The 16,033-nt window shown below is 35.6% G+C and overlaps 2 protein-coding genes across 2 annotated transcripts; both read left to right on the top strand.

The window, feature by feature from the left end:
• The first annotated feature begins 699 nt into the window (after positions 1-699).
• Positions 700-3,605, top strand: LOC125194193 (elongation factor 1-alpha). Its single transcript, XM_048092271.2, has 3 exons — positions 700-844; positions 1,452-1,934; positions 2,509-3,605. The coding sequence occupies exons 2-3, from the start codon at positions 1,473-1,475 to the stop codon at positions 3,394-3,396; spliced, it is 1,350 nt and encodes a 449-aa protein (XP_047948228.1). The 5' UTR covers positions 700-844; positions 1,452-1,472; the 3' UTR covers positions 3,397-3,605.
• A 9,029-nt stretch (positions 3,606-12,634) lies between these two features.
• Positions 12,635-15,520, top strand: LOC125194192 (elongation factor 1-alpha). The gene is made up of 3 exons (XM_048092270.2): positions 12,635-12,771; positions 13,402-13,873; positions 14,423-15,520. Exons 2-3 carry the CDS (start codon positions 13,412-13,414, stop codon positions 15,308-15,310), a joined length of 1,350 nt encoding a protein of 449 aa, XP_047948227.1. The 5' UTR covers positions 12,635-12,771; positions 13,402-13,411; the 3' UTR covers positions 15,311-15,520.
• The last annotated feature ends 513 nt before the right edge of the window (positions 15,521-16,033 follow it).

The following is a 16,033-nucleotide window of genomic DNA, read 5'->3' as shown; positions in this document are numbered from 1 at the left end:
GAGAGCGAGGGGAGCGCGGCCCACATCGACTTGAGTGGGGATGGTCCGCACGAGCGCCCGGAGGGAGCGAAGAAGGCGAAGGGGAGGCGGAAGGGGAAGGGCACAACGTCGGAAGTCGGTTCGGAATCCCACATCGACTTAGAAAAAGCCACTTATTCGAGCAATGTCGCCAATCTGACGCAGATGTACACGCTGTACTTCACCCGCGGCGGGACCCCTGAAGAAAAGGCGGCCCTCTGGAAATGCATTCAAGGCCTGCAGATTAGGATGGGCCTCGAGCCCGACGCCCCTCCGGCCCCTCCGTCTTAGTTTTTTTTTTTTTTTAAATCTTTGTTTATTTGCGGTTTTTATTTGTAGGTTTTTTTTTTCTCGTTGTATTATATTTTCCAATGATTAATACAACGATGAATTGTTCATTATTAGTCTATTTATTAAATACATTTGTAGGGAAAATTAAATAATATAAAAAATAATGATGTAAAAATGAAATGTTGAGTTAGGGAGAAATAAGAGAGAAATAAGGGAGAAACCAATGTAGAAGTTGGCTAAAACCTGGGGATAAATTTTGGTGCTGATGTGGCACTGATGTGGCAGGAGTTAGGGAGAAATAAGGGAGTTTATCCCAAACCATTGGGAGTGCTATTAAGGATTGTTGACTTTATAAATCTTGGACCCCAAGTCGGAGAACAGTCACACATACTCACAGGGGTATAACAGTCAATCCATTTAAAATGTCTCTCCCTAAACCCTAGCTGCTTAATATAAATATGTGCAATCCTCACCACTCTCTTCACTCTGCATTTCGCCTCTCCTCCCCCATCTACATCTCGATTGCTTTTTGAAGGTAAAAATTGCTTTCATTTTTCTTATCTACCGTTTCTCGTATGTTGCTTTTTGTATCTGTCTATTTGTTTTGTTGTTTCTTCCTGTTTATTTTGTCTAAATCGATTTGTGTGTGGAGGAATTCCATTAAATCTCGAGATGTATCGGTTTTGTTTCTGAAATAGTAGAACAATCCGAATATATTTGTACGATCCTTAGTTATCTATCACAGCATGTCGTTTATATGTTATTGTTTTGCGTTTTTCCTCTGTTGATCCCTGCTTTAGTTATTTCATGAGTAGTTTTTAAGCATGTTTCATTGAGTCTCTGTGGCTTATTAATAAATCTGTAATTGTATCTGTATCTTAAGATCGATTGTCAAGTTGTTTGAGTTTTGTATGGTGCTGGTAAATCAAACTCTGGGATACAAAATATATACTCTCTTTTTAATATGGATTTTATGGAGTAAAAAAATATTTATTAGGATTTTATGAATTGATTCTTGTTTTCATTTTCAATTAACTGGATCTGTGTTTTAGTATGTCATTTCTTTGGTACAAGTAGGCTTTGTTGTCTAATAAGCTTTATTTTATCTCATCTGACTCCGTTTGTTTATTATTTTGGTGCAGATCGAGTTATCTGTTTGAAATATGGGTAAGGAAAAGATTCATATCAGTATTGTGGTCATTGGCCATGTCGACTCCGGGAAGTCGACCACTACTGGGCATCTCATCTACAAGCTTGGTGGTATTGACAAGCGTGTGATTGAGAGGTTTGAGAAGGAAGCTGCTGAGATGAACAAGAGGTCGTTCAAGTATGCGTGGGTTCTTGACAAGCTCAAGGCTGAGCGTGAACGTGGTATCACCATTGATATCGCTCTCTGGAAGTTCGAGACTACCAAGTACTACTGCACCGTCATTGATGCTCCTGGACATCGTGATTTCATCAAGAACATGATTACAGGAACCTCTCAGGCTGATTGCGCTGTGCTCATCATTGATTCCACCACTGGTGGTTTTGAGGCTGGTATCTCCAAGGATGGACAGACCCGTGAGCACGCTCTTCTGGCTTTTACTCTTGGTGTGAAGCAAATGATCTGTTGCTGTAACAAGGTATATCATAGCATAAACTCTTCTGTTTCATATATTCCTTTAGTTATGTGTTATTTGTAGTTATACTGTATGCTTAATGTGCCATTGCTTGTCTTCTATGTGACTGTGATGCTCCTTGATTTACCTTCCTGTGTGATGGATGTTTGGTATATCAAAATGAGGAGTGGTCCTTCATTATAGACAGCTTATTGTGAATATTTTGGACTGTAGTTCAATTTGGGAGAGCCCACCTGATTCAGGGTGGTAGCTACGGGTTCGAATCCCGTCAGTCCTTTTGTTTGTGTAGTATTATATGCACTTTCTGTTATGCATGCATTGCATATTGGTTATAATATTGTTAATCTTAACTGTACATCTTAAGTGATAAGATTTAATTTTTTTCATCACCCGTACAGTTATTTTTCACAGTTCCAACTTTTCTCAAAAGTTTTCTCCTTATATTTGATGCAAGATTTTCATGTTATTTTAGCCTAGCCTAATAATGTTTACTAATTTTATGTGGTAATTGCCCTAGGCATAGAACTGTCAACTGTTACCTGGTACTGTTATTCACATTTTATTTGTATTTTGTTAGATGGATGCTACCACTCCTAAATACTCCAAGGCAAGGTATGACGAAATCATCAAGGAAGTCTCTTCCTACCTGAAGAAGGTTGGTTACAACCCTGAGAAGATCCCGTTTGTGCCCATCTCTGGATTTGAGGGTGACAATATGATTGAGAGGTCGACCAACCTTGACTGGTACAAGGGCCCAACTCTTCTAGAGGCTCTTGATGCTGTCCAGGAGCCAAAGAGGCCCTCAGACAAGCCTCTCCGTCTCCCACTTCAGGATGTCTACAAGATTGGTGGTATTGGAACTGTGCCAGTCGGAAGAGTTGAGACCGGTGTCATCAAACCTGGTATGGTTGTCACCTTCGGACCAACTGGGCTTACCACTGAGGTCAAGTCTGTTGAGATGCACCACGAGGCCCTCCAGGAAGCTCTCCCAGGTGACAATGTTGGCTTCAACGTCAAGAACGTTGCTGTGAAGGATCTGAAGCGTGGTTTTGTTGCATCGAACTCCAAGGATGACCCTGCCAAGGAGGCTGCAAACTTCACTTCCCAGGTCATCATCATGAACCACCCTGGTCAGATTGGAAATGGTTATGCTCCAGTCCTCGATTGCCACACTTCACACATTGCTGTGAAGTTTTCTGAGCTCATGACCAAGATTGACAGACGATCTGGAAAGGAGCTTGAGAAGGAGCCTAAGTTTTTGAAGAATGGTGATGCCGGTATGGTTAAGATGATTCCGACCAAGCCCATGGTTGTGGAGACATTCTCTCAGTACCCGCCTCTTGGAAGGTTTGCTGTTAGGGACATGCGTCAGACTGTTGCTGTTGGTGTGATCAAGAGTGTGGAGAAGAAGGACCCATCAGGAGCCAAGGTGACCAAGGCAGCAGCCAAGAAGGGTGCCAAGTGAATCACATTCACTCCACATATCATCTCTCGTTTTGTTTCTTACAAGAACCTCTTATTTTATGTCGGTCTTAAAACTTCTTGTCTTTTAATTTCTGTCTTTTGGTATTTGTCGTGCAATTTTGGCTCCCAGAATTGGATTCTGGATCGCCGATGGCGTATGTTAGTATGACTCTGCCTTTTGTCTTTTTATAGTATTATTGTTTTTCGTCACTTATTACTTTTCTAGTTTGCTTATTTAATACATGTTTTTATAGATTTTCTTTTGTTAATTTTACGTTGTTTAGCAGGCGCTTTATTCCTACTATTTGGGGTTTAGGTCATGGTTAGTTTTTGTTAAAATTGCACTGTACTTGAATTGCCGGAGGGCTGCAATTTGTGGCAGACTGGTTAAGACCTTTTTTCCCGTGCATTCCTCCAAATTTGACGTATCTACATATGTATTTTTTTCGATTTTTAAGATAATTGCCCCAACTTGTGAAGGCCATTCTCGTCCATTCAAATTTTCCCACAAGTTGTTGCACAAATCACTTGCCGTATCTCTTTTCCTGAGGACATGTTTTATGATGCACTCGGCCATTTAAAAGTTGCGTGGCCCGGTAAAGCCCAAGAAGCTATCCTTGCCTAAATTAGTTAATTTTTTGGGCGTTCTCCACTGAATATTTTGCTTGTCTTGGAAGCTGTGTCTAGAAAATGCAGTTCTCTACCAATATTGTCCTTCCGTTTATTTACTCACTCGCAACAAACTTTTATTTTCTTCACCTGATGGTTAGAGCTCGACACTGAGATTGCTGTCTAAGAAGGTGTAGATGGTTTGTATTTTTTACAAAAGTGGATTTCGTCATATTATATATCTGAGTTTAAACTGTTGAATTTTTCCTACTAATTAACTATTCGATTGGGAATTTTTTCTAGAAAGAAATAGCAAATCTGGAGATTATGTGGCTAAATGTTCCGGTGGAGATGACAATGGTAAAATCAAAATACCAACAACAATAAATTTTGCATAATAAATCAAAAGCCCTCACCAGAAGAAGCTTACCTATACTTTTGATCATCATCTCTTCTCAAAAAAGAATGACTGCAATGGAAGAATTCTCAAAAGATCTCAGCATTTTAGGTTTAAGCAAGAACAAATATAGAAAAGCACTCACAAATGTGAGAATAGAAATGTCAAATTGGTTTTAATATTGTGTAAATTTCCCATATACTATCAAACTTAAATTGACTTACAAGCGTCTAATTCTAAGAGGTACTACCAAACAAAAAGATACTATCAATTTTTTTTTACTAAAGTCTCTTTTTGGTCCTTAACATATGCCGATTTTTTGATTTAGGTCCATAACATTATCTTTTGAATTATTTGGTTCTTAACAATTAAAAATCAGTCACATTTGGTCCGAAATAGACGGAACCGTTAAAAATTAACGGTCAACGAATTTTAAATCAATTTTGACCGGATTAAAAGTTTTAATTATATTTAATTAATGTCTAATATATAATTAAGCAAAATCTGAAAAATTACAAAATTTTAAGTAAATAATAATAAGTATAACAAAATTAAATTAAAGAAAATGAAATCGCAAATCTCTCGATCTCTCTCAATCGAGAAATTGTGTCGATCTCCTGATCTCTCTCACTTTGCACACCTAGTTTTCGCCGGCGAATCGAAGTGAGGTTTTCGCCGGCGATTCCACCGTAGTTCGCGGCGGCGATTTACATACAAATCAATTGTGGATTCAACCCTAGATCTACTTTTTCTCAAAAGCCATGACAACTCTACAAGGGGGAAGCTCTACTTTGCTTGTGAGAGAAAAGATTGCACCATTTCAAGTGGTGCGAACCAATTGACCCCATCGACGAAGACGACGGCGGCGGCGGCACTTCTTCGACGTCGCTGGGCGAGAGACCAAAAGTGACAGTTTTGGCTTGATTTTGGCATCAATCGATGAAAAAATTAGATTAGTGTTGTGAAGTTTTGATTTTGTTTCTTTGTTATTGTAATGTTTGTTTATATGTTGAAGTTGAAGTAATGAAGTTTGAGATGATGAAAAATCTGGACTAGTGAACAATCAGCTTAATTGTAGTGCTCGTTGTGAACAATCTGGAATGGCGAACAATTTGTGTTTTCTTTGGAATGGTGAGAGCAAGAAGAAGTGTGTACAAACTTGGTTGCACACCAAGTGTTTGATAAAACACCCTCCAAAATTCAAAATAAATTTACTAAATCTGCTCCAATTATAGGGAGAGATGATTGAATTTTGGTTTTAGATTCTGAAATGTTAAGTTATGACGTTTTTGTTTTGAAATAAATTTTGTGTTTTGTAATTTTTAAGTTAATAAAAATAATTTAAGAAAAAATTAGAATTCATTTGAAAAAGAAAAAAAATCTAATTTTTAAAACTCTTAATCCGGTCAAAATTGATTTAAAATTCGTTGACCGTTAATTTTTAACGGTTCCGTCTATTTCGGACCATATGTGACTGATTTTTAATTGTTAAGGACCAAATAATTCAAAAGATAATGTTATGGACCAAAATCAAAAAATCGCCACATGTTAAGGACCAAAAAGAGACTTTAGTCATTTTTTTTCTACTACAATTGTAAGATCAATACCTTGTTCAGGATTACCCTTTTTCATTACATTAGTATACTATTAAACATGCTATATATATATATGCTTTCATACCTTCTATAACACGCACACTCTATCTCTCATATCAAAATTTTCACTCATTTTGTTACTGCCATTTCAATTTCTACTTTTTCTTTAAAACTCTTTACTTCTTTTTATTTCTTCTATTTATTTTCATCTTTTTCGTGTTTTGATTTTACTAACAAAACAAACATTAAGATTTAGAAAAACATGAAAATCACTAATGATACCAAAGAAGAACCGAGGTAGTTCCTCTTGGTGATCGCCACATTCAACGAAGGTTACTGATGTTGACAAAGAGACATGAGATATCCATCCACCTAATGTAGATATTTTTGACCCATCACGTAAATATGGTAAGAAATTTTCTAGTTTTGACAATTTAGAGTTATTTTCAAAATTAGTACTTGTAAATAAAATTCCAAATACGGTATTTTGTGTGTTTTTGTAAAATGATGATTCATCGGTGTAGTAGTTTTGATGATTTAGGGTTATTATCAAATTAGTACTTGAAAAAAATTTAGATAGGATCTGAAAGGAAGAACAAGATATGGAATAAAGAACGTATATTGCAACAATCAACAATTACAAATCTAATGAGTTCTGACCCTTTGCTAGAAGTTTCAAATGTCAAACATGATGTGCAAGATTTGAATGTTTCTAACAGTCATGCTTCAATACAGGAACCACTAAGAAAAAAGAAGAAGAAAAAATAGTCAAGAAAAGAGCCAAATGAAAGATGCAAAAGACTCTAGGGGAACAACAATATGACATGACGGAATGGTGGGTGAAAAATATCAAATAATTAATTAGTGTGATAATTTGAAAATTTCAAGAAAACACATACACCTCCACTAGACCACTACTGTGAGTTTCAAGAAACGCCGAGCTAAAGATGTAAAAACAAGCTTTTGTTGGAAGGTAACCCAACATTATTGTTATCATTTAAATTTTGTTTTTCAAGTTTTAGTTTTGTTTTACTTTGTTTTTTGTTGTGTTTTATTGAGTATTGCAGCATTTGGAATCAGTCAACAGTCAGCTTAAAATATTCTGGAAGATCCACACGTTGCTCAGTGGCCGACTGAGTCAGAGTCACCGACCCGCTTAGAATCCATTGTTGAGCCAGATGCAGCTCAGCGATTGCCGACCTCAAGTTAGCGGCCCGCCGAGTTTTCCCAACAGCATCTTCCCAAGCCACGCGATGTATTAGGGCATCTTTATAGCTTTATTAGTTTTATCACGCCCCTACCTACTTTTTAAAATTATTCTTCACATAGTTTTGTAAACCACGATTTTCGAGAGATTTCTAACGGACAAAGTCGAGTTGAATAGTACTGGGCCTTTGTTCATATATCGGCCTTCTAAGTATTGAAACTTGCACACTAAACAGGTAGATGTCACTAGATATGGGCCCAAAATTGGTTATATCTTACAAAGTAAACATAGTCTTAGTCTTATTTGTTTTATACACGTAGTTTAATTTTAACTTTATAAATTATTATCATTTTACAAATTACATAAAACCAATTTTTACTTTATTAATTTATTTGAAGTTATAGTTTGACACCCCAACTCCTTTTAACGTATATTCTTTAGATAAAATAAATTTTAAATTTTAAATTAATTAACCCACGTATCAAATAAGTAAAAATGCACGTATCAAATAAGTTCAAAAATCAAACCAACATTATTGGTACACTTTTCAAAAACATTATGTATCACACCTCAACCCCTCTGACGTACACATTTGTAATAAACAAAAATTCTTTCTATTCCATAAACAAAATTCATAAAAATAAAAACAATACCATCTTTGCTTTTTTTTCACTTACTTTACTCTCTTTCTTCATTAACCCACAAAACAACGTATATAATCACACACAACACAAAACATATATCATAAATAATTTCATTTCCATATGCATATGCCTCTCTGATCAATTTATTATTCTATGACAAATCAAGTCTGGTATCTGTCCGAAATTCCTCTATGACCCGAAGGTCCCTCTGTAATTGGACTCATAGGTCCCTCTATATTTGGACTCATAGGTCCCTCTGTATTTGACCCGAAGGTCCCTCTGTAATTGGACTCATAGGTCCCTCTGTATTTTGACCAGAAGGTCCTCTGTAATTAGACTCATAGGTCTCTCTATATTTGAACTCATTGGTCCCTCTATAATTTCAGATCCAGAGCAAGACTGTCACATGTCCTCTTTAATCACATGATCCATGTACTTTCAATACTTTATATAAAATATCAATTCTATCAATTGCATATCCATATTATATGTCAACAAATAATTCCAATACTATTTAAAAATATATCCATCACACCAATCATATACCCATATCATATATATACCTGATTATGACGTGTCATCCGGTCGAATCCTTGATCCCATTTTAAAATATGCTATTTCCACTCCTAAAATTAAAAGAGGGTGGGTGATTGTATGAATTTCCTCTATGAAAGCTCAAATCTATTTCTTTAAACTTTGTGACTTTCTTCCTCTATGCTAACCGAATTTTCTCTGTAATTTTTTTTTCTCTATCTCCTTCCTTCTTATCTCCTTCTTTTTGTGAGATATTCTCTCTGTTCCTTCATAGTTGAGGCAAAACCTTTTGGCACGGAGTTTAAGAAATGAATGTTAGGTGTGTTAAATAAATAGATAAAAAAAGTAAAAAAGAGAAAAAAGGTAGAGAGAATAAAGTAAAAATGAATAAAGCAGAGAGAATAAAGTATGAGAGAGTAAAGTAAGAAAGAGAAAAAAATTATTATATATAGAAATGACTCAACTATGAAGAAACTTTCCAAAATAGAAAAATGACTCAACTATGTGATTTACGGATAGAGCTACACGTAGCATTTTAAACTACTCTTTTACATTTTCCATACATACTTTATTCAATAAATGTATTCCAAAATTTGTGTACAGACATGTACTGTATAATTAATATGCTAAATGATTTACACAAATCTCATGTACACCCATAACATTCTTATTTGAATATTATAACTTTATTCAACTCTATCTATAATTTGGACATCTATATATATTACAAGTACTACGTACACTTCCATCTTTATCTTTAAAACTAAAAAAAATATCCGTATCATATATATACACTCTTTTAATTTACTATGATATGTGAAATGTTAACTTCTACATATGCACTTGATACCTCTATAATATCTTTTATTGTACAAATTACCATAAAAATATATAGCAAAATAATGTAAGTTCAGGTTAGAGATATTATATATAGAGTAAATGAACTAATGAAGACTTCATTTCTGAGTGATTGGAAGAAAATAAATTATTTTTAAAAAATGTAAAATTGACTAAACAAGAGGAATTCTTAGATATATGCTCCGGCAGAGAGTTTATATGTATATTTGTATTCAGTGGTGGTACAACGACCACTATTTAAATTCATAATTAGAAAATACTAATTTATTTTATTATAGTGCGATTTAGTTCACAATACGAATTTGAAAACACGGAGTGAACCAAAATATTATTATAATGAATTAAATATTTCACGAAGTAAATATTTCATTTTAAATTATAGGGAACTAATGTTAGAGTTTGTATACTAGAAATCACGTTTCGAGTGATTGAATACTGTAAAACTCTTATTTTATTTTCCAATAAATAAAACAGATTATTTTTGTCATAATGTTGTTATGTTTTACATTTAATGGATGTTAATACATGTTTAAATGTATAAGTTAACTTAACAAAGTCTAAGTCTTTGTTTTAGTAGACCGGTTGTGGGCGTCGTCCACTTTAAGATAACACGGTCAGTTCTAAACAAAGAAAAAGATGAATTTCACAACCTAGATGAAATTTGACTATCCATCGCGAAAGGTTGCAATGTCAGTCCGCATATTTCTAAGCCTTGCTGAAATAAGATGACATTGATGTGGTATAGCACTGAACGGATCTAACAGCAAAACTTGTCATTGGGCTATCTACTGAAAGGCGAGGTCTTGATAATATTTGTTTCTTAATCAATGTAGGTTAGCATTGAGTATACGGTATTGATTATGCACTACTTTGACTTATCAAATGATGCGGGTTTTTCGTAACCCAATTATCCTGATATATTGGGTAGTGGTGATCAATATCTAGCGGTGCTAGGATTGCTATTATATTGAATCGTGCACGAGGAGAGTCTCGTTTGATAATGTCTTCAAGAGGAGCGCGAAACAAGGTTTTATTATTCGGAACCTAGCTAGTTGGAGTTTGATTACTCTATGAATAATAAATAAGCGTTTCATGCTAAGTCCACTCTTCGAATTAATAAGAAGTTAATTAATTAAGTCAATAGCAGACATTAATTAATTAATGGACATTTTAATCTTAAGCGCGGGAAATGAAAGTTAAACGGAAACCCGGATTACTTGTAATTTCGGATTTGGATGGGGAGAGTTCAATATTACTTCTGTAGTGGCTGCTCGTAATATTCCAATTATAACTTATATTAAATTGTGGGTTCAATTTAATTAGTAAAAAGTAAATTGGATGAGCCCATATCCAAAACATTTCATAGATCCCTGTCTGGGCCCAAAAGGAACTTAATATAAATAGGAGAATAAAGGAGACAGAAATAACACAATTTCATTATTTGTAATTTTCGAAAATTTCAGCCTCCCCAGCTGTAGGAATTTTCGAATTCCACTCCTATTCCCAAAAGGATTTCTTCTGTCTTCTTTATTTAAGTCCTAGTATTCTAGTAAGATCAGCCCACACTGATATTGGGATAAAGTTCGGGAACCAGAGAGAAGATTTGTGGTCTAGTACTCAAATCATCACGTGGAGAAGAAGCTAGCCATCTTCAATTCTTTGGAGAATTAATTAGGTATTTTTCTGCTCCGTAGAAAAGCATGTTTTAGGTTTCAATATTCTTAAAGCATGATTAATTCAAGTTATGAGCATGATACATGTGATAATTACGCGAATAGGTTTTGTCTGAATAATCTGCTAAATAGATCTGATTATTATGTGATTGATTTATGTGAGCGCTTCCGCTGCCAGCACCTTCAACTAAATCGTCCTATAGTGGACTAAAATCGTTCTTATAATGAACTAAATTAGTGTTCTTTAATTATAGATTTAAGATTAGGTATACTTTGCTCATCTCAATAATTATATAAATTTATTGTTTTATGATAAATTAACTCTCAATGCTGAACTATTCGCTGAGGTTAAAATTTAAAATTTATAGATAAACTTTCAAGGTTTTTAATTTATTTTATTCCCTATGTTCACTATTAGTTGTTACTAGTTGACCCGGATCTAGATTTCGTTTAAGAAATATGAGAAGTGGAAAAGTTAATAAAATATAAGTAATATATTTTTATATGAGTGAAATATGTTAGTGGAATATGAAATTCATTATTATAAATAATAAAAAGTATATGTGACAAATATTAATGGACACAAAAAAGAAAAGTAGAGACAAGTGATGACGGAGGTTTAAATTTATACACGTACTTAAAGTTATTAGTATGATTCAATATTTCAATTTTATAAAATTTAAATTTCGGTCTATTGAACTGGAGAACAAACCGATCTTGTAGGATTCCCAAAAAAATCTTGGATTTATCTCATTTTTGTTCATCGGGACCGGGTAGAGACCAAAGATCTTGAGCGACCGTTCCAACAGAACAACTCAAAAGATAAAGAAGTATCGTTAATTTCTTCATGCTCGTTCCAAGTTCGAAGTACCATTTGTACAAATAAGAATCCCCTTCGTTACATGATTTATTCTTCATTTAGATAGATATAGGATCTATGGGGCAATTACTTAGAAGTACATTTTGTGCTACGGCCCTTCATATCTGATAGAAAAGGATCCCATTATCCTGAACCGATCTTACAAGTTGGTGAGCCGTGTGAAGGGAAACCTTCCTACACGGTTCGGAGAGCACTGAATTAGAATGAGAGGTTCACCACCACATCATTGCATGCAAGGGGAGCTCTCTCGATTCGCAGATTGGTCTAACTCGTAATTCACTTATGACCCTGACCCTGTGTTTGATAGCCCGACCGAAGTGATGTTAATTGTGGTTACATTCATAAGTAGCTTGGTCCATCTTTATTCTATTTCATATTTTGTTTGAAAGATCCTTCTTATTCTCACGATCCGGCAAGATTAGTACCTAGCCGGTCTCTTTTTTTATTCCAAAAAATTATAGAGAAATAATGATTTCTCTTTTTTGAAAACGAACAAAGACTTTTATTATTATAATTATAATAAAATATTCAAGGAACGACAAAAAGAAAAAAATACTATTTAAATTATTTTCTTGTTACATTTTACCCGAACTAAAAAAAAATATCTATTATTCTACGATGCATTTTTTTTGAGTAAAGATTAAAAAGCACTAAAATAAACAATGAAATTTAGTTGTGATCGAATCATTTTGATATCAACAACCCGATAATACATTATTATTATAAAGTAGTTATAGCATATTGATAATATTTTATTCCTTAATCATAAGAACTGTTGACTTTATAAATCTTGGACCCCAAGTCAGAGAGGGACTAAACAGTCACATACTCACAGCCCACAGGGGTATAACAGTCAATCCGACAAAAGTATCTTTTCCTAAACCCTAGCTCCATTTATATACGTGCTCTCCCCACCACTCTCTTCCCTCTGCATTTCGCCCCTCCTCCCTCCATCTACATCTCGATTGCTTTTTTGAAGGTTAGATTTGCTTTCATTTTCTATGTTCTTCGGCTCTTGTATGTTTTTGTATCTGTTTATTTGGTGTTGGTGTTTATGCCGATTTAAACTATCTTAATCGATTTGTTTGTGGAGAAATTCAATAAAATCTCGAGATTTATCAGATTGTTTATAAAGCAATCCGAATAAATTTCTATGAGTCATAGTATTAGTTTTTTGTGTTATTGTTTTACACTTTCGTCTGTTGGACCCTGCTTTACTTATTCCATGAGTCATAGTATATGTTTTTAAGCATGTTTCGTTTAGTCTATATTAGCTTTCTAATGAAAATGAAATTGAATCTGTATCTTCTGTAACGTATTTTAGTTTCAATGGTCATAAGTATATATGTATGGAATTCTTATCCTTTTTCTAGTTGTTTGAGTCTTAACTGATGCTGGTTGAGAAACCTATTGGATAAAAAATTACACTATTGTTTTTTCAAATCTGGATTTTTTAAAAGATTTTTATTAGGGTTTATGAATTAATACTTGTTTATATTTTTTTTCCTAGATCTGTGATTTAGTTTTTCATTTATTTGGTTAAAGTAGCCTTTGTTATCTTAAGCTACATGTTATCACATATAACTCTTTGTTTATTGTTTTGCTGCAGATCTAGTAATATGGGTAAGGAAAAGATTCATATCAGTATTGTGGTCATTGGCCATGTCGACTCTGGGAAGTCGACCACCACTGGACATCTCATCTACAAGCTTGGTGGTATTGACAAGCGTGTGATTGAGAGGTTTGAGAAGGAAGCTGCTGAGATGAACAAGAGGTCGTTCAAGTATGCGTGGGTTCTTGACAAGCTCAAGGCTGAGCGTGAACGTGGTATCACCATTGATATCGCTCTCTGGAAGTTCGAGACTACCAAGTACTACTGCACCGTCATTGATGCTCCTGGACATCGCGATTTCATCAAGAACATGATTACAGGAACCTCTCAGGCTGATTGTGCTGTGCTCATCATCGATTCCACCACCGGTGGTTTTGAAGCTGGTATCTCCAAGGATGGACAGACCCGTGAGCACGCTCTTCTGGCTTTTACTCTTGGTGTGAAGCAGATGATCTGTTGCTGTAACAAGGTAAATCATTGCATATTCTCTTTCGTTCCATGTATTCCTTAAGTTATGTGTTATTTGTAGTTATACTGTATGCTCACTGCTTGTCTTCTATTTGAATGTGATGCTCCTTGATTTACCTTCCTGTGTGATGGATGTTTGGTAAATCAAAATGAGGAGTGGTCCTTCATTATAGACAGCTTATTGTGAATATTTTGGATAGTTCAATTTGGGAGAGCCCACCTGATTCAGGGTGGTAGCTACGGGTTCGAATCCCGTCAGTCCATTTGTTTGTATAGTATTATATTATATGCTCTTTCTATTATGCCTGCGTTATATATTTTTTCTATCATTGTTAATTTTATCTGTTAATTGTTAAAGGATTAGAATATCTAGTTATTGGCGTATATAATGTTATTTTATCTTAAATGCTTTCTCCTGTGTTTGGTGCAAGATTTTATTACTTATTCTTGCTTAGCCTAATGATGTTACTACTATTTTTTTGTGGCAATAGCCCTAGATATAAAACTGTTACCTGGTACTGTTATTCACATTTTATTTGTATTTTGTTAGATGGATGCTACCACTCCTAAATACTCCAAGGCAAGGTATGACGAAATCATCAAGGAAGTCTCTTCCTACCTGAAGAAGGTTGGTTACAACCCTGAGAAGATCCCGTTTGTGCCCATCTCTGGATTTGAGGGTGACAATATGATTGAGAGGTCGACCAACCTTGACTGGTACAAGGGCCCAACTCTTCTAGAGGCTCTTGATGCTGTCCAGGAGCCAAAGAGGCCCTCAGACAAGCCTCTCCGTCTCCCACTTCAGGATGTCTACAAGATTGGTGGTATTGGAACTGTGCCAGTCGGAAGAGTTGAGACCGGTGTCATCAAACCTGGTATGGTTGTCACCTTCGGACCAACTGGGCTTACCACTGAGGTCAAGTCTGTTGAGATGCACCACGAGGCCCTCCAGGAAGCTCTCCCAGGTGACAATGTTGGCTTCAACGTCAAGAACGTTGCTGTGAAGGATCTGAAGCGTGGTTTTGTTGCATCGAACTCCAAGGATGACCCTGCCAAGGAGGCTGCAAACTTCACTTCCCAGGTCATCATCATGAACCACCCTGGTCAGATTGGAAATGGTTATGCTCCAGTCCTCGATTGCCACACTTCACACATTGCTGTGAAGTTTTCTGAGCTCATGACCAAGATTGACAGACGATCTGGAAAGGAGCTTGAGAAGGAGCCTAAGTTTTTGAAGAATGGTGATGCCGGTATGGTTAAGATGATTCCGACCAAGCCCATGGTTGTGGAGACATTCTCTCAGTACCCGCCTCTTGGAAGGTTTGCTGTTAGGGACATGCGTCAGACTGTTGCTGTTGGTGTGATCAAGAGTGTGGAGAAGAAGGACCCATCAGGAGCCAAGGTGACCAAGGCAGCTGCGAAGAAGGGTGCCAAGTGAACTACGTTCACTCCACATATCATCTCTCATTTTATTTCTTACAAGAACCTCGTATTTTATGTTGGTCTTAAAACTACCTGTCTTTTAATTTCAGTGTTTTGGTATTTGTCGTGCGATTTTTGCTCCCAGAATTGGATTCTGGATCGCCGATGGCGTATGTTCGTATGACTTTACTTTTTGTGTTTTTATAGTATCATCACTTCTTGCGTTTCTGTTATGCTTATTTAAATTATGTTTTTTTAAAGCTTTTCTTTTGATAATCTTGAATATGCTCTTTTGCTGGCCGTTTATTATATTTTCTCCTTTTGCTTACTCGCCTTCTTGTCATCTGGCGCTTTATTGGTATTGCTAGTAATTGTTAATTTACTAGAGTTGCTGGAGTGCTGCGCTCCATGGGAATTGTTAATTGTTTGATTCTCCTATTGCCTATTTTCCCACTGCTTCCCTTGCCTTTTTATATGTGTGCTCGATTTGTGCGTACATTTTTTAATGGAAGTGTTCTTTATGGTGTCGCGCTCAATGGGGTTGGGTAAAAGAGGTAGCAATGGCGGTCGACGACGGAAAGCTATGGGCGGTTTGCTAAGGTATAAAGAGTGATAGTTGGTGTTGTAAGTAGTTAAAATATGTTATGATGTAGATTAAGTAGTTTGTGATGTCATTATAATTATTGAATGCTTCTACGGAGACGGGTATTTATTTTTTCAGATCTGATCTAATAAAGAG

The sequence above is a fragment of the Salvia hispanica genome, chromosome 4 (genome assembly GCF_029641045.1).
Source record: "Salvia hispanica isolate PSC_SH4W2 chromosome 4, Shi_PSC_v1, whole genome shotgun sequence".
Taxonomy (NCBI): domain Eukaryota; kingdom Viridiplantae; phylum Streptophyta; class Magnoliopsida; order Lamiales; family Lamiaceae; genus Salvia; species Salvia hispanica.
The sequence above is the reverse complement of the archived record's forward strand: the minus strand, read 5'-3'. Positions and strand labels throughout refer to the sequence as shown.